Here is a 22646-nt window from a genome sequence, read left to right as displayed (position 1 = left end):
GTCTGCTTCCTCCCATTGCTGTGTCATGCCCAGGCATGTGCCATTAGCTTGTGGTCAGAGCTGTCGTATCGATCCTGTATCTGACTGGAAGGCAGCTGGGTCGTGCCTGAGGCTTAACCTTTAAATTCTGCAGAGTTTGATCAGTGAAACTCCATAGGATATGGCAGAAAATGCTGAGCTCTTGTAAAGGCCATGCATGACCTTCAGAGCCATCTCCACCAGCTAAATTAATTCCTTGAATAGCTGGACTGCTTTCCATCCCTGCTTGCTCAGCTGCAGACACATAGTTACCCTGTATGGCCCCATGACAGCAGTGCAAGGCTTTTAGCCTTTTCAGGGCCACCAGCCGTATATGCTGAGAATTAAAGTGTTGGAGTTTTTTTGGTTATTGTTTTAATGGAAGCCATTCCAGTATACTTTATGGTACTATCACCTCCACTGTCCAAAGAGGAATGCAAACCAACAACCCAATAAGGTCACCTTTTTCATTTTTCACATGCTGTAGTTTCTTAGCTGTCCATTAACAAAGCAAAAATCCTGAGGCATCTTAGTTTAAAGCCCCCCTAAACCATAAAATCCCTCCCTTTTCCTTTGTTCACTCCTCAGTAGGTGTAGAAGCCTCAGTGCCTGTGGCCAAGTACCATCAACATTATCAGGCCAGTGGAAAGGCAGCTGATGTTCAGTGGCCTTGATGGTGGTGTGCATTGCTATTTGTTACTAAAATGTGGCAGGAAATTTGCTCCCTTATTTTCCTCTCTTTCTGCTAGCCCTTTGTTGGCTGATAGACAAGGTATGGCTGCCTGCATGCTAATGGGTTTTGTGGGAATCTACACGCAAGGGGCTGAACACATCCTTAAAAGCAGGCAGGAGGTTTTCAGCTTGCAGCTCATATCAGAGAAATACAAAGAATAACACACATTCCAGTAGAGAACTCAAAGTGCTTTAGGTCAGTTTTCTTCCAGCTTTTTCATTCAACATGCCATTAAGGAGACACTCTTAAATCCTTTCTCCTCCTTCCTAAAGCTTTGCATTGGCCCTGTGTCAGTGACAGTAATTCAGCAAGCCCCCAGGAAGGATTTTACAGGTGATGGTGGTTCCTGTGTTTCTGTTCAAGAGCCATTGACCTGGATGAAAGGATTTTCCAAGCCACAGAGGTACTTGAGATAGAAAAGAATCTTTTCCTCATGGTACAATTGGGGGGAAAAAAAAAAGGAAATTCCAGCATCTCCAGTCTGCTGGTACCATTAAGCCAATGTGGAAGAGATCCTGACCTCATGAGGCTTGGTTTCACTTAGCACAAGGCTGGGCTCATTGCCTCTCAAGTTAAAATTATTCATTCCTTTATTTCAACAAGCAGCCTTTTCTCTCAAAAATCACTCATCTCAGGGGTTTTGTAATTATTTATTTATTTAATGCTACTTTATAGCACTCAAAATGAAAAGAAAGCTTTTTGAATAGTGAAACCTAAAAGCTTCCCCAAACTAATTCCCATCACTCTGTTCCTCTCTGGCTGGCACTTTGAGTGTGGATTTGCACAGAGTTCTCCTCTTCTGCAATTTTCCCTGAGTGATCCCACCACTGCTGGCGAGCCTGGGGAGCGTTGCTGTTGCTGGGCACTGGCTCCTGGCTCTCCATCAGCTTGGCAGTGTTGGAGAGGAGGGAGAGGCTGGGGCAGGGAGCAGCGCCTCTGTGAACAGCTGGTTACGTCCCTCAGTGTCTAACCAGGTTTTCCATTCCTGAAATAGTAATATTTATTAACAAAAGTGTTGTGATAAACCAGTGAGCAAGCACTGCAGAAGAGCTAATTATGACTTCTTGTCTTGTGACAGCTCTTCTGCAAAACGGCAGCTGAAATCTCGTCTTGCAGAGCTCCTCCTGATGCTAGAAAGGACACACGCTGTATGGCCAAGGCCAATGCGGGTGTGAGCTGTGCCCCAGTCTCCTTTGTCTGATACATTCTCGCTCCTCAGACTCCTCAGTCCCTGGAGGTGTTCAAGAAACATGTAGACATGGCATTCTGGGACATGGTGGGTTTCGGTTGCTGTTTGGCCTCGATGATCTTAGTGGTCTTTTCCAACTGAACCGATTGTACGATTCTGTGACTGCTTTTGGGGAGGAGATGAAGAGCTTCACTCCACTGTGCGCAGCTGCAGTTCACTCCATGGATTTGTGTCAGGGATTGGAAAAGGAGGATGAAACTGGTTGGGTTTTGAATCAAAAAATAAGTTCTCTATTTTCCTCCTTTCAGCTGTTTATCAAGGCTGAGAGTAAAGGGCCTGACACCCATCCAGTGCGGCCTGGCTGCTGTCATCTGTGTGACACACAGCCGCTACCGAGCCGGTAATGAGAGACCTCCTGCTCAACGGCCAATTGAGCAGCCACTGCCTGCCCAACAGCTTCATCGGTGCAGGGCTGGCTGGGTATATCTTTATTTTGACACATCCTCGCTGAATGAGGAAGAGAACGAGCAGAAAATGGCTGATGATAAATGCAGCAATTAGGGAAGCTTAATGGAGCAGAAGGAATTTTTTTTTTGGTGAAAAGACAAAGAAATTGCCATGCTGACATCTGCAAGGAGGTCCCAGCCCTGCCTAGGGAGTCCTCCAGCTGTGCTGCAGCAGCAGGGGCTGGGGCAAGGGGAGACCACCCTTTGCCCTCCCTAAAAGGCCTTGAAATATACTTTCCAAGTTAAGCTTCAAGTTAAGCTTTCCAAGTTAAGCTATTTCTTTTCCCCCATTATATTCAGGACTGGTAACATGTCACTGAGGCCAGTTGCACCCCTGCCCTGCTCCCCACTTTTGTCTTTGTTTTCACCTAACACAAGGCACTGCTGGGGAAGGCTTCTCCTGACAAAGTATCAACTCGGTAGCGTGAAGGAGCTGTGGCCTCAGCGAGGGGAGGCCATTGTGCTGGCTGAGGCTGGACACAATGTGGCTTTCCTGGCCATTGCTGCTGTGCCCACAGTGATGCCCTGTTGAAAGCTGAGCCGACGGACCCGCTGCACCCTGGTGTTTCTGAGCTGAGCCCTGGGCTACCAGCTCCCCAGCACTTGAGTAAAAAGTGCTGAATTTGTGTGCTAAAGCCTCATTTCTCTTTATTTCCTTGGTTAGACTCTTCCCAAAGCAAATGGCTTGTTGCAAAGGGACACCAGAACACATTGTGGAAGCTCTAGAAGGGGTGTGCAGGGACAGACTCAGCACTGGGAACCCCAGCTTACAGTGATGGGAAATGGCTTTGGTCTCTCACAAGACCATTACCAAAATCTTGCCCCGAACAGCAACACAGCTATTTTCCTAAGGCTTTGGCAAAAAGAAATTTCCTGAAGGAGGTAAAGGAAAGGCTTCTTTCTCTGTTATGAACCAAACAAAACACAAACTCTGTTTTCCCTGCTGTCAAGGGCTTTCAGCTTGAGCCCAAGCCATGCACTACTGATTTACCTCTTCTCTCATCCTGGCACTCGGTAGCCTGCCCAAAGCAAAGCTGGTCTGTCGCTCTTGCCTAAGCTCTCAGGATATTGCATTTCTGACTAGTTGGCTCCTTGTGCTTTCCCTTTTCTAGACCTGGGTGATGCTGGTGGTGCAGCTCTGACAGGTTCCCCTGCATCAACCCTTGGTTCATCTAACTTGGGGTCACCCATAAGTAAGTCTACACATTTATAGTATCTATAAAGACTGGAATGGGCAGCTCCCACAGGTTTATTGTAAGCAATAAAACTGCTTTTTAGGGAAACACTGTGTATTTTGTTTTGCCAGAACTCAGTATTTTTTACTAGTAATCTGAGGATTCATTACAGCTTTACAGATAGTTTGGGTTTTTTTCTCTCCACAACCTCCTGGCAATTTGTCTATTTCAGTGACCAGTCCAAGGCTGGTCCCCATTAAGTGAAGTGAGTGCACACCAAATCTTGTTCCACCAAACTGTGTGGTGTGTGGCATCGCATTTCAGACAGAACACAAAAGCAAAATCTGGTCTCCCTCCTTATGCTTTTCTGAGCAGCTTTTTCAAATTAAGGTGCCTGAGGCAAGCAAGGAGTCTTACAAATCCCATCCTCTTCCTTCCACCCAGTGTCATTTCTTTGCTATATCCCACCCTTTGTCAGTGACTGAGCGAAGTCTCTCAGGAGATGGCCAAAAGTAGAATAAAAATGGTAACAACAGCACAAAATGAAAGCTTAGCAGTGGTAGAAATGCAAAAAAACCCGGGAAGTCCTTCTGTAGCTGTTCTTTTTAGCAGAAGGCGGCTCAGCTGGGGTGGCTTAAAGGAATAAGGCTGAATTAATTAAGTTTCCCTGTCTGAGTAATAATGGCATTAATCATGACGAACCATTTTGCGAGGAGGCTAATCCTCGGCACCGCTCAGTTCTGACGGAATCCTGCTGTAGTGCAGCACTATCAATGGGTCATCCTCGGAAGGTGTAAGAGCAGTGCCTCCTAACACAGGCAATGCCACACTGCTGATTTTCCTTTAATATTCAGACTGCCACGACCATCAGTCATGATGTTGACTTCTGGCACCAGCATGGCTGCAAGAAGCAATCCTTCAGGAATGCCAAGGGAGCATGGCATTGATTTAATGCTCGCTTCTTAAACCCTACACGGATCAACTGCTTCCAAAGTGTACGGTCTGGTTTTTTGGCTTTTTGAAGCGTGAAGTAGCAACCCCCTTGCTTGCACATCTGCAGTGGGAAGATGTGGACTCTTTCTAACAGAGGTTGGGGAGGTTCATTTATGCAGGTCTGTTAGAGGTGGCATCAAGCAAGATGCCATGTTGGACAATGGCACCAGGAGAGAATTACAATCCCTCTGAGCCAGCATTACAAATATCTTTATGCTGAGTCCAACACACTTCACTTCCACCATGTGTTCTATGTTCCTCTGATTTCAGCTGGGAGAGCAGGTGCTGATTTTTAATGCCTATTTTGTTTTAAGCTTCCTTTCATCAGATTAAGGACCCTGCTATTTTATTTCATTTTATTTTTTTATGGTTGGTAATTTAGTCACACGCAAACTTAAAAACAGAAGCTGTAACATGCTGTTAAAGCACAGTCGCCCACTGTTAAATCAGTTACTGAGAGCGAGGGGGCTTGGGGCACTTTTCTATCCCCCTGCAGATGTCTGCTCTCAGCCTACAGGAAAAGCTGGGGAAGTGAACAACAAAGCACTCGGAGAACAGTGCTTGAGGGGAGAACCTTCCCGTAGTGATGCCGGCAGCACAATCTCTTCAAGCAAAGTGCTGCACAGAGGCTCTGATTCCTTTTCCTTCCTTCCTCGCCCCTGCAGCAGAAGTCTGCCAGAGTAGTGCAGGAGGTGCCCGAGGTGTCCCCTGTGCGCAGGGCCATGGGGTGGGAGAGCTACTGAAGAGCTGGGGAGCACCCCTCTCCTCCCCAGGCCCTGACCACCACAGCCATCACCCCTGGAGCCTTTGATGGGCCAAGTTCCTTCAGCTGAGAAAGATTCACAAGCCAAATAAAATCCCTCCAGCACCAAGCCCTTCACCAGTTGCTGGCTGCCTCCTCCCAGCCGCCAGTGTACCACCGTCAATAAACCATTAGCCTGAAGTCAACAGCACTGGCTGCTAGGACACACAAACACTCAACTACCTTTTTCATCCAAAATCAATGTTGTATTTATCTTCATTGATCTACAAGGAAACTGAATGTTTAAAATTACAGGGGGTGCAGGGGGGAGGATGGGGGCGGGGGGGGAGGGGAAACAAGAGTTACAGAGCCAAGAAAATAGTAGCGGATGGCTGAATTAACTAGAGAGAAAAAGCCCAGGATATATAAAACATGGACACTGAAAAATAAAATAAGGGAGGGGGGATGGTACAGCAAGTAAAACATGGCAAAATTTACATATGGATGAAAAGTAAAATTGGAAATAAAAAAGAAATCATGCCAAAAAGCAGTTCAAGGCAGAACCACACTGAAACAAACATTTGCTTATGGTCTTCATGTACTATAGATAATATATCAGAATTTATGTTTTTATTCTTTTTTTTAAATCAACCATTAGACTTCTTTTTTTTTGTTGTTTTTGTTGTTTTTTTTTTCTTTTCACTCCTAAAATTCTACTTTGTCTTGTATACAGATTCCAATAAGAACACTGCACAATTAGCACAAGGGGTCCACGGAAAATTGTCCTTGCTTGCCAGCGATCCTGCCCACAACACAAAAAAACAAAAACAAAACAAAAACAACAAAAAAGGAAAATAAAAAGGAAAAAAAAAAAAGAGGAAAAAAATAAAAAGGAAAATAAAAAAAAACCCAAACAAGAAACCTAAGGAAAGGGTCTGCCGCATGGTACTGTGCCAGTTCTATCTGCTTTTGCCAGCTTGAAAAGTAGGAAACCAAAATTCCCTTCCGGGAGCGTGTCTCTCTCTCTCTCTCTCTCTTTCCTCCACGAACTGTCCTTTGTGTTTGCACAAAAAAAATTCAGTCTCTTTTTGTTTCTTTTTTTGTTAAACACAAGCATCCTTCTTCCCAGTCACATTCCACAGCCATTCTGTCTCCATAGTTGCGAGCTGGTTGGCTTTTTTTTTTTTGGGTTGGGTTTTGTGTTGTTTGTTTGTTTTTTTAATGTAGTTTTTTTTTTTTTGTCTGTTTTGTGGTTTGTTTTTTTTTGTCGTTGGTTTTGTTGGTTTTTGTTTTTTAAAACCTTCCTCCCCCCAACATCCACTAAGACCTGCCTCCGAGTTCTTGCATAGTTGAAGTATATATATGCCGTGCTTAGCTTTCTGAGTGTGAATTTTCTGACTGTGACGAGAGTATGAGTTGTAACCATGTTAACAAATAACCAGAGTGGTTCTAGAAACCATTTTTATAAAGTCTACCTATGTTAAGAATTTAATATTGGTGTACATTTATATTAACAGAATATTTACAGAGTTTGTTGTGGGTTTGTTTTTTGTGGTGGTTTTTTTTTTGTTTGGTTATGGGGTTTTTTTTTGTGGTTTTTTTTTGTTTGTTTGTTTGTTTTTTCTCCGTTTTGTTTAAAACAAGAAGTCAAAAAAAATTCCTCTTAAATTTCTGCATAATATAATAAGGCAAAAAACCAAACAGTTTTGTACATTATTATTATTATTATTAATATTTTAATATATATCTGTAACTTCGGTTCCAAAGTACCAAGGTGAGCGATCATCAGTTGGCCTCAGAAGGGAACCTCACAGTGGACTGTAAAACTACAGTATTTCCATAAATAATACTTTTAAGAAACCCTGGGTATTTTCTTTATTTCTTTATTTATTTTCCTTTGTCCTCCTTAAGGATCTGAGGCCTTTTTAAAATGCAAATTTAACTAAAAAACAAAAGCAAAATTTCTTCTTCTTGAAGTGAATAAAGAGCACAAAATTAAAAAAAATACAAATCCATTAAAAAGGTTTCTCACATTTGGGAAAAAATGTACAAACTTGAGATTTTTTTTTTTTTTAAACTCACTTTTTCTTTTTTTTTTTCTTTTTTTTTTTTTTTACTTTTTTTTTTTTGCCTTTTTCAGTTTTTTTTTTTTTTAGCACAGAAACGAAAAAAAAAAAATTAAAATAAAACCAAAACCAAAACCAAAAATCAATACCTATATATTAAATTCCCATTCTCAGCAACCTTCTTGTTGGAAAGTCTGCATCCCCCGACCCCGTTATTTATGGAAATGTGCTTAACTTCTACAAATTTTACATTAAAAAGAAAAAAAAAAAGTTTACAGCAGTGCATTTTGTAAAAGGTTTTTTTGTGTTTTTATTTTGTTGTTGTTGTTGGTTTTTTTTCTCCTGTAGGTTTTTTTTTTCCTGTTTTGTTTTTGTTGTTGGTTGTTTGTTTTTTTTTTCCTCTCTTTTCTTTCTTTTCTCCTGTTTGTTTGCTTTTGTTTGTTTGCTTGTTTGTTTTCTATGTACAGGCGGGTTTTTAAAATTCAATGTTGGGGACTATCGTGCCTCTACTTCTTTGGGGTTCCTAGAGGGGGAGTAGTCCCTGGACTCTGAGTTTGTGAGTGGAGTAGTCCTGCGTGGGGAGGCAGGTCTGGTGCTGCTCGCTGGTACAAGAGGCGGCGGGGCGCTCAGCGCTGCGGTCGGTGGGTTCCTATTTAAAATCCCGTTGTGCATGGCAGTGGATGGACTCAGTCTGGGGTAATGCATCCCGCTTAAATGAGGCATGAAGGATGGCACGTGTGCCAGGTGACTTTCGATGGGGGACGAGTGCAAGTGGTGCATTCTGGCACGCTCAAGTTCTTCCCGTAAGTGCAAGCGCTCTCTTTCCTCCACTTGCCGCAACCGCTCCTGCTCTCGGCGGGCTTCAAGAAGGTTTTCATGGTTATAGTCATGTGGCTCCCTGTCTCTGTAAGAACGCTCGTGGTCGTAAAACCCAGAGGTGGTGGGGAACCTATGGATGGGATCTGTCCGGAGCTGGAAGTCCATTCGACGGTGCAGGTCTAAGCTCCGGTAGGCATCTCGCAACGGGTCCCTCATTGGGTCCCATGAAAATCCAGGATGTGGCAGCCTCTCTCTTCCTGACAAGGGATTCATTCCTATCAGCGGGGTCATCATTCTGCTGCGGTCCAGAACATTCATGTTGTTCATCTGGTGCACGCTGCCCATGGAGATGGGCATAGAGGCAGCCATTGAGTGAGGCAATGATAATCCGTGCAAAGTAGGTGGTGGGGGATGGTCCACTGATCGGGAGTGCTGTGAAGGCTCAGACCCTACCACAAGCACATCGCTATCTTCCTTCCTCTCCTCTTTGACTTTGATGTCGTTCTTAATCTTCTGGAGGTCGCTGGGAAGCTCTGTCTTTCTCTCCATGTCCTTGCTCATTAGGTTGGTAAGCTTCAAGCTCTCGCTTAGTGCAGGTTTGCTGTATGGAGATACAGACTGGATTACTGGCTTTGTGTTGTCCTCAGAGGGTCTCTTATCATGGCTTGGAGTTTCCTTCACTGGGGAACGGCTCTCTTTAATCTTGTGTTCTGCTATGGGTGGCTCTCTCAGGCGGTCAGGGTGCTCTCGCTCGGGTTCTTTGGACCTGTCCCTTTCGCCAAGGCTAACCTGCCTGATGGGGTCACTGGAGGCTTGGCTGTTGCTGCGGATGAGATTGCTTATCTGGTGCGTCACTGGAGCCGATGCCGGTGAGGATCTGTTCGAGTGTCTGTTTTTGTCCATGAGGTCTCTGTAAAAAGAGAGGGCTTTGTGTGAACAGACATGTGATGGTGGACATGCACCCTGCTGTGTCTAGTTGTGCCATTCCAGATTGCTCAGAAAATGGCATCAGCTATAGCTGTGATGCTGCACTAATAGACATGCACTACCTGCCTTTGTGTACTGCACAGATGAGTATGTTGACTGCCCACAAATCTGGGGACTAAATCGGGGGTGCATTTGAAAGAACAGTGTATTCACCCTAAAGAGACTTTGAGAAATGCAGACAGCTTAATCTTTTTTTTTCAAAAGATGCTTATTGTGTGCCCTTAAGTACATCTTGCTGCCAATGATCTTGGCTGTACATTCTTAACTCAGATTCATTTCCTAAAACATAGATCTAGGCACACAAAGCACAAGCCTAAAGAAATGTGTGCAGCTCCTTTACAAGACAGCCTTGTTGACTGGCTGCTTCAGTCGACAAGGCTGTCTTGTGAAGGAGCTGCATACATGATGCTTATTTTCCTATGGAGCTGCAGGAGAGTTGTTGTTGGCAGTTCTGGCAGGTAAGTCAGGTGCTCAAGTTATAAACATCCTTGAATAAGCCATGGAACTGAGTAATTGACCTGTGTTTCAAGAGGGCCTGCTACGATGAACAAGGGGTTTGATGACAATGGCCATGGTTTAGAAAGAGAGGTGTGAGGATTTGTATTTCTGACTACACCTCTACCTCTGAGCAAGCCAATTAGTCACAGTTACTCCCACCTCTTTAAGAGTGGGATAAATAATGCTCACCTTTTACAAGCACTTTGCTCTGAATGAGAGACACTCTAAATGCAAAGTACTATGTTGTGATTGAGAGAACTGCATTATGCAGCTGAGAGGCTCACTGATGCCCAAATTTTATGACAGGTTTGCTTTTGAGAGCTTTAAGACCTGAGTGCTGAAAGCTGGAGATGTTTTGGGGAGTTCTGTGAGTATTCTTTATGATTACATTTGCTAACCCAGATTTCTTCCTCTGCAGTAGTCCTGATTGCTGGTCAAGGATGTGGTTTATTAAAACCATTTCCAAACAGAGATGCTGGGGACTGAAGTAATAGAAATGTAATAGAGATGTTAACCCTTGTGTGAGCACTCTTGAGAGTAAAATAACCTTGATTTGCAAATGAATTACACTAAAGCCAAGAAGGAAGCTTTCTATCCGAATGACTATCCATGCACCGGTGTCAGGCAATTTAACACTCAAAGGAAGGTGATTTTGAGCCTATTGCTTCCATATAGTCTTGCCCACAGGCACTGCCTGAGGATCTTGTTCAAAGCACTCCAGACAAACGATGAACCCCTATCACTAGATAAATCTAAGACTTGCAGGCTGTTATTGCCTACAAAGAAGTAGCCTGCTGGAGACACCTGGGCTCTGAAATACAGAGAGCTTTACAGCTTCAGAATCATGTAACTGGAAGCTAATGAAGTATCTATAAGCCTAAGTGATACAGTCCTGTCACCATTATTAAGGGTTTGTCTATAAGGCAGTTTTTAAACCCCACTTTTGCTAATAGATTCATGCACATCGGTCCAGATACAGGCATTTGCATTTTTATCTCGTTAATGCCCAGCCAACATTTGAATTCATCAGCGTATCTGTACATTAATGAGAACTATGACTGTCTCCAAAGGACCCATCACACCATGTCAGAATATACAGCAATCTTACAGCAGTTGCACTGAAAACGGCCCAGTACGCCCTGGGAACGCAGTGACATTCTCATTTCCTCAGCCTGGTGCTTTTTATTAACCTACTAGCAGGGACTGGCTTGCCAGATTTCCAGAGAGGACAAATTCTAAAAGGCAAAGAAGGGGTTTATTTTTGGTGCTGCTGGTAGTACTTGTGCTTATCTGAGAGGCCTATCAGCTGCTGCTCAGAGACAAGCAATGTCTTGCTCTGAAAATTATTTTACGGTCAAAAACATAGAGAGGCAAAAGGCGGCCGGAAGAAGGTGCTCAGAAGCACAGCCTGCTTACCTCTCTTTGTCTCTGTCTTCTTTATTCAGAGGAAGATCTCTCTTCTCGGGCTCTCGCTCCCGCTCTCTGTCTCTCTCGTGGTTCGTCACTGAGGAGCTTCGCTCAGAATCGGTGGGCTTGGGCCACTGGGGAGGTGTTGGGAAGGACGGTGGTGTCCGATGGAGTCTGTTCCATGGCTCGTGGGGATTATTGAAGTTCTGCAGGTTTGGGCCATCTTTGTGAGTAAAAATGTTGTTGTGAGCTAAAATAAAGGCAGGTGGAGGAAGAGTTAAAAATAGTTCAACCCAAATAACTCCATACACGTTCTTCACAATGCTAACCACTGCCAGTACTGCTTATTCAAGACTTGTTAATCTGGAGCTAATGGTGAGAGGGAGCTACTCGAAGGTGGACACAGATACCTCCGACACTGGGTATAAGATCCACCAGCTCTTTTAAGGCTGTTGGTGGAGGAAGCTTTAACTACACATCTGAATAACTCAGAGATGACTGGAAACACCCAGCTCCTCTTCTCCTCCCACCCCAGCAAGGGTGCCTGCACAAAACCAATATTTTTCCTCAGCTCCTCTCACTGGCAGAAACTTTTATTTGTGGGTAGTTTACAAGCAATTGGCTGCCTGCAGCTGATGATTCAGGGACCTTTTAGTTTAAGAAACCAGACTATTTGGTGGTGTGTGTGTGTGTGTGTGTGTGTGTGTATAAAAAGAGAGGTTGGCTGTAGGCTTTTCAGAACAGTCACTTGATTTTCCTCCATCAATCTTCAGCTGATTCCTGTTGCACCATGAGATGCAAAAGCATGCTCTCTTATGTGTGGCTCTCAAGCATGTCTTGCCTAAAGGTAAGGTGGTTTTGACGTAAAATAATTGTATACAGGTATTTGAAACTTCATACAATAGTTACAGAGGAAGTCTATGTGCTCAACTGGGAGAAGCATCAATAGCTGTTCCACGACGCATCTTCGCTGTTGAAGGGTGTTACTTTAGATGCCCATAGGGTCCCAGAGCTCAGTGGGGTCTTGTAGCTCTTGCACCTCTAGGAGCACACAAGGTACCAACCTTCATCAGTGAGGAGACCCAGAGCACAGCTAGTGATTGTCTGTGACATGCAGAAAAGCTCCCACCGCAGAGACCTGGAGATCTTAGGTGCAGTGTTTTCAGATAGGAGAATGGAGGTTAGGAATTAAACTTCTTTAAAAACTACCACCAGCTGCTGTAAATATTAGCATGTGGCTTTTCTGGAAGGGATGTTTGTCTGCAGTAACCCAGCCAGTACTTACTCAGAGCATGACTGCCTAATCCTCCAAAGGCATTGCTGCCTAAGTTCCCAAGGCCGCTGAAGGTGCTTGACCTGCTAAATGGATCTGGAAAGGCAAACAGGGATTTAGCAGGCATTTAGCCAAGAATGTTGGAGAATGAAACACACCCCTCCCCTTCTTAACGGTCTGAATCCAAGTAGGATTAGGCCAGACTTTAAGCTGATCCTTCTCATTGCAAGGTTCTTTGCACAGAAAATTCCCATCACGTTAAAATGGAGAAGGGATTCAGTGCTCACTCTGCAAACAGGTGCTGTGATAAACTTTTGTATGCCAGTCAGAGGGGAGCTAGAAATGAAGGTCTAATAGATGAAATTAGGGTGGCTGCTGCTGTGCTGTAACTCTCCTTCCTTATCAGTACTAATAGTAGAAGTGTTGCAATTGCCTTGAAAGAAGAACCTCGGCAGGCTCCTTGGTCTGCATATTGAAGTGATGCATTGTTTCAGGCATGTTTCTGTACACAGCTTCCTACCCTCTTTGTGCACAGAGGCAGTCCTGATTGATGCGGGCACCCATCCTTACACCAATTAAACATGTGCCAAAATCCTCTCCCATAATAGCTTCCCTCATCCTGGTGGTGGTGGAAATGATAGTGTAGTCTAAGGAGCTACTACGAAAAGGGGATAGGAGTCTTGTGTGCTTCAAGGCAAAAGAAGACTTCCCTTTCATAGTCATGTATCCAACTATTTGGCTACTGGCACTTGGTTGATAGGAAGCCCTATTTTTTCCATTAAAGGCAACCGTCCTCAGAAGGTTCCTCTCTGAGCAGACACATCCTGACTTAGGTTTCTGCACTCTGGAGATGGCTATAGGTTAAACTGTACCAATGTACTTGTTTTCTCTCCTGCTAGTCACCTCTAACCAACTCCTCCTTCTGCCCACTGGCTTTTTGACTGTCCCTTTTAAATCTTTCACTTGACATGTTACAGGAGGTGTGTTGCTCTCCATCTCCTCACGGACATCCTTATGTTTAAAAGATCAAGGCAGACAGCACAAATAGCTTGGATCTTTGAGCAAACAGCTATGTCCTTATTTGTTTATTTTTAAACAGCTGTTCTTGCCCTTCCTCTTTGATATTAAACAGTCAAGTGACTCTGCAGACATAGAGTTGATTTTGACAGAATGTTCAGGAATTGATGTATATCTGGGTATTTGTAACAGAAAAAAATCTCTTAGGTCATGTGGCATGCCACATTTACTGATTGGATGAGTGTTACTAAAACATTAATCAACAGAGCTTGAACTTTAATTGGCAATGAGCTGCTTGTGAGCTTCTAAAATGAGAAAATTTGAGAAAATCAGGCTCTACTTACTGCCAATTAGGAAAGTGAAAGGCTGGCAAAGTGTGCAGAGCAGCTATTTGCCAGGAACTGTTCACTGAACTTTAATAAAGAACCTAGCCAAGAAATTCCATAGGTGGGAAATGTTATGGGAGGAGCCCATTTTAAGCTGTGGTTTGTTTGCGGTACCTTTGCATAGATTTCCCCCATTTCCCTGGGCACATTCAGAGCACAGAAAAGCTCTACAGGTGCATTTCACCTCCTGTGCAGCATGCAGTGTCCCAGCAAGGACAGACTTGCTTGCTCTGCATTGCCATCTTCTCTTGGAGGGGAGGGTCTGCTAATCCTGCCCCCTTCCTTTGGAGGACAGCAGAGGGGATGTGCTGGGAAGCTGGCATGGTGAGAAGCTGGCTAGCTCTGTCTCTTGAGACAATTTAAGCCTCTCCCTCCCCTAGTGCTACAGTGCCTCAAGGCAGGACCACACTGGAGAGCCAGGAATAAAGGTGAAGGCAGGGTTTACTTACACTTACCTGCCAAGTGGTTAGTAGGCAGGAAACTGCTGTGGTGAGGTGAAGGACCAAAAGGGGTGGTGGCTGGATGTGTTGCACCTGTGAGAACAAGGTCCCCTTTTAGCTCAGTGGCAAGTGACTGCTTGCATATGCAGAGGTCCTGGCCATCACACTCAAGAACCAGATGCAAAGGCACAGGCCAGACTTGAACATAGCAAAGGCAGGGAAAGATGCCAATTGCCAGCTGAGTGAGCTACTGGCAGGATTTCTCTGAGTGCCCTTTAAAGGAGTCTGTGGCAGTAGAAAGCAGGAGAAGACCTTGCTCTGAGCATTGCTGCTCACCTGTAGAGATCAGGAAGTGAATCTCTTTGTCTGGCACTGTCAGCCATTACACTGTGTTTACATTAAAAAGGGTCAGCCCAGGTTATGGGCCCAGACAGAAGGTGCTCGGAAGTGACTGATTGGAGGTCTGTATGAAACACTGGTTAATGACAGGCATGCAGGGAACATCAATCATGCCTCTCCCAGGAGAGCTCCACCGACGCTCTCACATCTGTCTCTGCATCCCTAGGCTCCCCCTGCAGTATTTTTCACCCTTTCCTAGACACTGCTCATTGACAGAGTGCCATGCTGCCTCACGGGAAAGGAACACTGCTGAGCACACTAGATTACAGCAGACTGAGGCAAGGGGCAAGAATGGGCTGAAATGAGATGGTCTGCCCTGTATTTCACGATGGACCAGGCCCATGCAGATAATTCTGCTCTCTTTCCACAGCAGAAAATAGAGATTTGCTTCCTTTGCAGGCATATGCAGATGAAGCAGAATGAGCTTCCAGCTGCAGTGTGAAAAGCAGTGGTGTCACCTGCTACTGGATCTATGGCATTAGGGGGAGCATAAACTCCCATGTGTCCTACAAACGATGGTGTGTTTGGGCAATCTCATGGGCATGGCTTTTGACCCCTAAGATTAGCATAGACCATTTTCAGGATGCATCCAAAACCAGCTTTTGAATATTCAGATGTGTGTGAGAAAACGTTTCTGTGGCTTTGGTACTACATTGACAAGACCAGCCTTCTCCAGCCATTTACTCTGTGAATGTCCTTTCTGTGCCTCCTCCTGCTAGTGCTTCCACTACTGCAGACGGAGTGGAATTAACAACTATTGTGACTTTCAGATGCTTGGCTGGATGCAAATACAACTTCAGCCTCTGCAGAAAGCAAGACCTGCCATGCCTGTGTGTTAACTGTCTCATTTTGTTAGAAAACAGTAATTCCACAGGATGACAGAAGCAGCACTTTCCCAAGGACATGTTAAGTCATGTGCAAAATAGATGAACACCTAAAGAACGCTTTTGAGTGCTCTTGTCTCGTGTATTTTGATGGTAAAAGTTAACTTCTCTTACTACTGGGAAGAGTAACAAGTCAACTCTAGCAAACATGAACAGCCATAGTGGGCACAAACATGGGCTCCTCACCCAGTCACTGCTTTCTAAAGAACAGAACCTGCCACTCTACCTCTTCTGTTACCTTCATGACAAATATTTCTGCCTCATCTGTGGCCCTTATGAATGATTCCCATCAGCAACAGACCTGCTCTGATAAGTTCCTGCCCCTTATCTCCAACCACATCAGATGCATGTTTCCACCACATATCCTCAGTGCTGATAACGCTACAGAAGGTCACAGCAAAAGTGGAGGGAAACGGAGGGAAGAAATTAAAATACAGGAAAAACTGCTTCCCAAACACAGCTGAAACAGTGTTTTGTGGAGGTACTGGTCAGTCCCTGACCTGGTCTTCAGTGGTGACAGAGCTCACAAACAGATGGTCCCTGTAAAATGCACTCATGTGTCCAGAACCTGAGCAGACTATAAAACTGGAGGGGGAGACAGCACTGCGTGTCCCTCACCAGCTCGGGCACCACAAACCTAAGCAGCCAGAAAATGAGTTGAGGAAACTTGAGAGAGACCACAGCAATGAGACCTGAAGTTATCTATAAACATTCTGACTGCTCCAATGCTTCAAGATGGATGGAGACTGTCATCTTTCTAATCCTTTAAGATTTCAGAAGGTGTATAATGGATGGGTGATTTCTTCAAAGGAGACGGCTTACAAACTCGACTACACGGGCTGATAATAAAAAATCCTCCAGAGAAAGCCAGGAGTGGCACTGCAGCCTGTCAGGGAGTTATTAAATATAGCGTCTGCCAGGCAGCTGAACATCCCTCCTGAAGACAGGTGGCCCTAAGATAACTTATGTCTCCCACAGTAACCAGGCAATGCAGCAGAACCAATGATTCACATCAGCTGCACGCTTGTTCGATAAGGTGAAAAGAATGCCTGGGATATTGCAGGGTAAGAGATTTATTCATCTCTGTATTACTGCTGCAGTGTTTGTTCACCTTGATAGCACTCTTTACCCAGATTTACTGTCTGATGGCACTTGTGATTAATATACTCATGGGCAAGTTGCTCTAAGGTTGTTTATCTCCAGTGAAAGTTTTCTATTAATTTGTCTGCTTTAATGTATCTATTCCATATTATTTCCCCTCTTGCTTTTATGAATGGAGGAACAAGCCACGCTTGCAAAGGAAAAGCCAAGATAGCAACTGGACTCGTGCTTTTCTGGCTGGTAGGGTAAACTCTGCCCAATGCAGCCCTCAGAAGCAGAGCCACACATCAAAAAAGATTTTTGTAACCGCAACGCAGGACGGACTGCAGACAGTGATAAGGAAACAGCTACCACAGAAAAACAGCCAGGGGTTTGTAAATCAGCTGTGCTTATGCATCCAAACAGATGCAATAAATATCTTGGTCTTGTATCATCAAAGTACCTTTGCAGAGACCAAAACATGGGGTAACATTCTACAGTGTGCAGCTGCTATCAGCGCTGAATAGATGTGGTGGAAAAATATTTGATGGTTAAGAATTTCCATCCACAGATAAGGGCAGAATGACAAACTGAACCACCAGTGGAGTTCCTGAAGGCTATCTCAGTTCTCACAGAGGTTTCAGCTTGATTCTCTCATCAGTTGCTTTTCTGTCAGTTTTGGGACAAAATTCCTGATACTCCTAACCTTGTTAATTTCCACAGGGTTGAACCAAGGCTGAGTATGACCATGTCTGTGCTGAGGCAGAATGAGAGCTCAATGTTGCATAAAATCAGTGTAAAGTTAGAAAGACAATTTCATTAATTGCCAATTAATAACATACAGAAGGCACACTCTGGCATCTTAAGACACAGAAAGAAGATCTGGAAAACTCCAGGGGGAAAATTAAGCCCTGGTAAGAGATCAAAACCAACCTTTGGTAGATGGAATTCAACAATAATAGCACCAGTGACCTCCAAAACCAGAATGGTGCAGTCTCTCATGGTCAGAGCCACCAAGAACGCTGCAGTGAAGCTCACTGCAGTTTGGTAATTGCATTAATTGTAATTACTTCTCCAACAGATTGGAAAGCAACTGATCAATGTAAACTGTATTTAATTTATTTAATCATTTAAAATTCAATATGCCATTTTAAGGCTTGGAGATTGCCAGACTTCAAAACACACAGGGGATTGTATATTTAAAAACTAAACACAAATACACCTTCTGTGATATTTTCAATGCTGTTATTGAAGTATTTCTTTTACAAACCCCCCCTTGTTTTTAGAAAGCGAACAGAATCTTGGTGAGTGGAGGAGCTGAGAAAAACACCATGGCAAATATAAAAGCAAGAAAGAGACTGGAGCCACTTCTAATCCTCTGCAATGGAAACATTTTCAAGTGTTTTGTCAAAATCACTTTTAAAAATCACTCTTATAGCCTATTAATCAGATACATAAGAACCAGCTGCACAGACACGAATGTCAGAGCCAACTGCAGCAGCCTGGTGATGTGCAGAGGATCCTGCCCAGCCCAGCAGCTATGAGAGCCCCAGTCACAGCAGTCACCAGTGCCTCTATGTCCCTATGAACCAGCTTGCCTGCTTCACGTTTTGAAGCATGTGTAGCTGTTAGATGTAGCATATATTGACTGGGGTTTTGTTTTTGGTTTTTTTTCCCCCTTCCCCCTTACCTGTGGTAGAAAACAGAGGCCTGGCAAGATCCTGTGGATAATGGAAGCCTGGAAACACTCCAGGCGCGGGAGGTCTGCTGAACAGGTCAAGTTTACCACCTATCTCCAGCTTGTGGGGATCCAGCTGCATTTGCTGTCAAATGATATAAAAACAATCTCATTATACACTTCCTTTTTTATGGGAGAAAAAGACAAGGAGTTCAGGCTCACTCCTGCTTAGCCCTGCCAGGGAGAGTTAGGGAGAGTGACAGCAGCGTCTCTGGTCACGTACTGCAGTCATGCTCTGACAGAATCTGTAAGGCCATTTTGCTCCACAGCCTCTCAGCTGCCTGCCTCATCCAGATGAATAAGGTCTGAAGTGAGCTCTCAGCCCCTCAGCACACACAGTGGAGCATGCAACATGATACACTGAGTGCCCTGCACCCCAGGATCAGTCAGTGCTCTCAGCCTGACAAAAACTATTCTGCAGGCAGAAAGCTGCCGACCGAAGCCTTGAGAGCCGGGTGATGGACTTGTCTGTTTTGCTTCTCCAGTTTGGAAAGAGAGAGATGTTCCTAGACTATGCCCTTCCTGCAGCCAGTGAAGCTCAATATGCAGACAAGGGGTGAAGGATAAGGAAAACTCTAAGGCTTCTCCTGGGGCTATTTTTACCCTTGCCCTATAGGAAGCCATCATGGTCAGAACTGCAGCTAAGTCATCCAAGTCCCTCTTGAATATGATCTATTTGTTTATCACATACACACAAAAAAAAGAAACAAAAGGACATACACCACTTTTACAGGAACTAATTACAGTGCATCTAGTTAAGCACTTAATGGTCTTCATTAATGGGACAAAAAGACAGCAGGAGTGATGAAAAAATAACACTCTAGAAGTCCTGTTGTCTGCTGTTCTGCCTGCCACAGAGAGCTTTGAGCCTGTAGAGCACCCCAGTGTACACTGTTACCTCTCCAGTTTCAATCCCTCCCCTCTCTGCCCATCATCATGGCAGTGCATGAATCCCAACAACCTGTCAGTCAGTCACCTGCTCTATGTTTTGTAATGGTCTTCCCACTATCAGTCATTTCATTATCAATGAGGTAATATTCCACACATTCCACAGCAGGTGCCAGTACCGAAGGGAAACAACATCAAACATGTATGCTTTGTAAAAAAGATGGATTGAGGGCAGAATTGCCTTCCCCTTCCCCTGCTGCTCTTTCTGCCTGTGCACTTCATATATTCTGGTCATTTTGCTACCCTTCAAAAGCCAGCTCTGCTCTCAGATAAACTTTATAGATGCTAAGATAAATGTTAAAGGATTGGAATTGTTAGTTAATCAATACAGGCAAGCCTGAGAATCACCAACAGAAACTGCTTCCTGCTCATTACTCACTAAAATACAATCTCTAAGCCAAAAAGCCTGGCCTTGATCCAGAAGCTGAATTACCTTGATCTTTTGCTGGTGATGGTAGATCTGCCAGGCGATCTGTACATGAACTGCACACCACTTCCCGGGTTTCTGCAATGGAAAGCACAAGAATTTAGATTAATTTACAGGGTTAGCAACCTACATCAGTTAGTACATTTCATTTCCCTTACTGTCAGGCAGGCAGCTAAGCAACGAGAAAGGCTGAATATCAAAATGGCACAATAGGTGATCAACACTTTTTTTTGGTACTGCAGCAGATGATATTTAAATTAAGAAGGAAATAAAAAGGAAGAATGTGGGGTGTGGGCTATCTTCCTCATCTCGTGGAGACCTGAGATCCTTGCCTTGTTCTTTGCTACTTGCACCCCCCCTTCACAAACCAAAGAACAGTATGCCATGCTTAAGAGAAAGAAACTCCTCGTTAACAGTTCTGTTCCTGAAAAGAGCCCTGTTCATTCATCCCTGCTGCACTGCAGGCTAAGTCATGCGTGGTTATTATGGCTGCTTCCATCTGGTGAGGAAAAGGGTATGGACAAACAATCACCAGGGATAAGCAGTGCCACAGCTGAACGACTTACTGTTTTTCAGCTGAGCTGTGGTATTCACTGTAGGGTGTTTTTGTGGAACATCACAAGTAAAACACATTGACCTAAGCCACCCTGAACCTGATCACTGATGAATGTCTGTCCACGCTCACAGTCACATTCCTGTGACCCTTATTTCATACTCTGAACTACTAATGCACACAAATGGATGCAAAATAAGGATGAGATTCAACCTAAACATTATTAATCAGAAGCAGCTAAGAGCTAGCCATGACATTTTGCTTTAACTAAAGGATGAGCGTGCAGTTTTTCACGGGACACGTTCAATTTCAGAGCCACATGCATGATACGTGCGTGTGTATATATATATATGTATATAAAATCCCCCACAAACCTTACTTACTCTTACTGGAGGCCTATAAGGGTCTGACACCTATGGAAAAAGTGAAAATAAACCAATCAGTCTTTCTAAAACCAGCCAATATACAGAAAGGTGGAGAATTTCACTCCACTGAACAAGTAAACGCATTTAGAAAGCAATGTTCCCCTGTGGCATAGGAAACGTAAAGGGCTTAGAGAAGGCTCTAAACTTCTCTTTCATTCCTTACACCAAACTCAGCAGAATTTTATGCTAAACAAAGCAGCTTCATGCCAGCAGCTGAACAGTTTGGTGCTTTTCTGAATCTGTAATTGTTATGAAATGGAGCACATAAAACTACTCTCCAAGCTATGCTTAGAGGAAAGACCTTGAAGGAGTTTCCTGCCCCATTTCCCCCTGACTTTGTTTAGAGAAGTCAATACCTCCCTTTGTATTCATGACTGGTGGAGGCTGCCCTTGTCTCTTCAGAATAAGAAACTTCTGTCCTGCCATGTTCAGTCTAAAAGGCCAATTTGCTCACCAGCTACTCTCCTTTTTTTTTATGAGCAATCACTGTGTTTAGTGTTATGTTAATCCAGATAAGCTGAAAAGAGGGTTATAGATTGTTGCCTACCCCTGGAGTCTTCTGTAGCAACGTATGGTGGACTGTGCCTGGTCTACCTGCTACATCAATAGGGTTTGAAGTCTGAAAGACAAGAACAGAGTGTGAGTAATGCTGTACCATACCAATGGTACATTTAACATCTCTATCTGATGTTAGCAGCATTAATTAGTCCAATTTTGCCCTGTGCTTTGAACACGCACATTGCTACATTAGTGCTAAATGTTATCTCTTACTGACAGCCAACAGCATTTAACCACCATCTCATCTGTTATTATTTAGCAGCAGTAACAGTTTTACAGCAGCACCCCATAGCCCACCGAAATCACGACCCCGCTGTGCTATGCAGTATGCAAGCGGATGGGAAGAGACAGTCCCTTGCCCTCCAAGCTTATTCTTTAGCCAAAACAGGCAGGCAGTAGAAGAAAGAACGAGAGAGGTGGACTGACTCCCTCCATGTTTCAGGCAGCAACCAGTATTGCAGTCAGGAACAAAATAACTCAAGCGTCTCAGTCCTATATTGCAGCACTTGGGCCATGGCCCCTCTCTAACTTGGGGCGAGATAACACAATGGCTAAAACAGCAACAGCCCAGCTATTTGCTTCCACAAGGCAGGATGAGAAACTTTAGAAGGTGCTTGTGGGTCTTTTATAGCTTTGCATTGTTTATCCTGTCATTTCCCAGCAAGAATTAAACACCTCATTGAGTGAATTCCTGTTCCTCCTCCTTTGGATCCCACCTGTTGCCCTGTCCTAGATGATCCCCAAGAACTTGTTTGTCTTCTCAGTCTGGCATTCATCCATCCCCTACTCCCAGAGCAACTGCACCTGGTGCCTCCACCCAGCTGAGTGCAGAGGGGTTAAACCTCATTCCCCGGGAGATTATTTCACTCACATTTTAGGTCAAATTCGAGTAGATTTCCAACAGTCAAACTGTACAAGGAATTAGTAAAACTGTGGGTGTGGGAGGAAAGATAAGTTTAAATTTGTCTAAGGCTACAGAACTTCCAGACTTATTAAAAAGGGAATTCTTGTGTGCATGTAGGTAAGTCAACGAACTCCCCAGGCAGATCTGTGCTCCCAGGGCCTGTCTGACAGCTGAGGTATATATAAGGTGGCAAATAAGTTACAGCTATCATACAGGCAAGAGCTTTAAGATCACAACATGTTAATAGCATGGTGTCATCCTGTCCCTCTGTCCCCTGGAGAAAGATGCAAATGCTTCCTCCAGCAAAGCAAACTGAATACTTCTGACCTTTTCAAGTTCTTAGCTTGTGAGAAATGGCCTTTGGGAAACTCACTGTGAGGTTTACCGTCAGCCTGGATTTATGTGCAGTGGATTTACACGCACAGCTGTAGGCAACTGATGCGGGAAGGGAAAAACCCAAAGCCTAGACCTCTGCTTGGGA

The 22646-nt window shown here is 44.3% G+C and overlaps 1 protein-coding gene across 18 annotated transcripts in view; it reads right to left on the bottom strand.

The window, feature by feature from the left end:
* Positions 1–7812: 7812 nt before the first annotated feature.
* Positions 7813–22646, bottom strand: part of FBRSL1 (fibrosin like 1) — a 560475-nt gene continuing 545641 nt past the window's right edge. For 11 of the 18 annotated variants that reach the window (XM_054172920.1, XM_054172926.1, XM_054172935.1 and 8 more), the window contains 8 exons: positions 21251–21322; positions 20653–20691; positions 19732–19803; positions 18303–18435; positions 14265–14342; positions 12419–12502; positions 11143–11383; positions 7813–9151 (listed from right to left, as the gene is read on the bottom strand). In XM_054172920.1, the coding sequence (XP_054028895.1) occupies positions 7918–9151; positions 11143–11383; positions 12419–12502; positions 14265–14342; positions 18303–18435; positions 19732–19803; positions 20653–20691; positions 21251–21322 (1953 nt within the window). In that variant the 3' untranslated portion in view covers positions 7813–7917. The remainder of the gene's footprint in view (positions 9152–11142; positions 11384–12418; positions 12503–14264; positions 14343–18302; positions 18436–19731; positions 19804–20652; positions 20692–21250; positions 21323–22646) is intronic. The other 7 variants (XM_054172922.1, XM_054172933.1, XM_054172938.1 and 4 more) reach the window with 4 other exon arrangements.

Source organism: Dryobates pubescens, chromosome 25 (assembly GCF_014839835.1).
Source record: "Dryobates pubescens isolate bDryPub1 chromosome 25, bDryPub1.pri, whole genome shotgun sequence".
NCBI classification, from domain to species: Eukaryota; Metazoa; Chordata; class Aves; order Piciformes; family Picidae; genus Dryobates; species Dryobates pubescens.
This window is presented reverse-complemented; position numbering and strand designations above follow the sequence as displayed.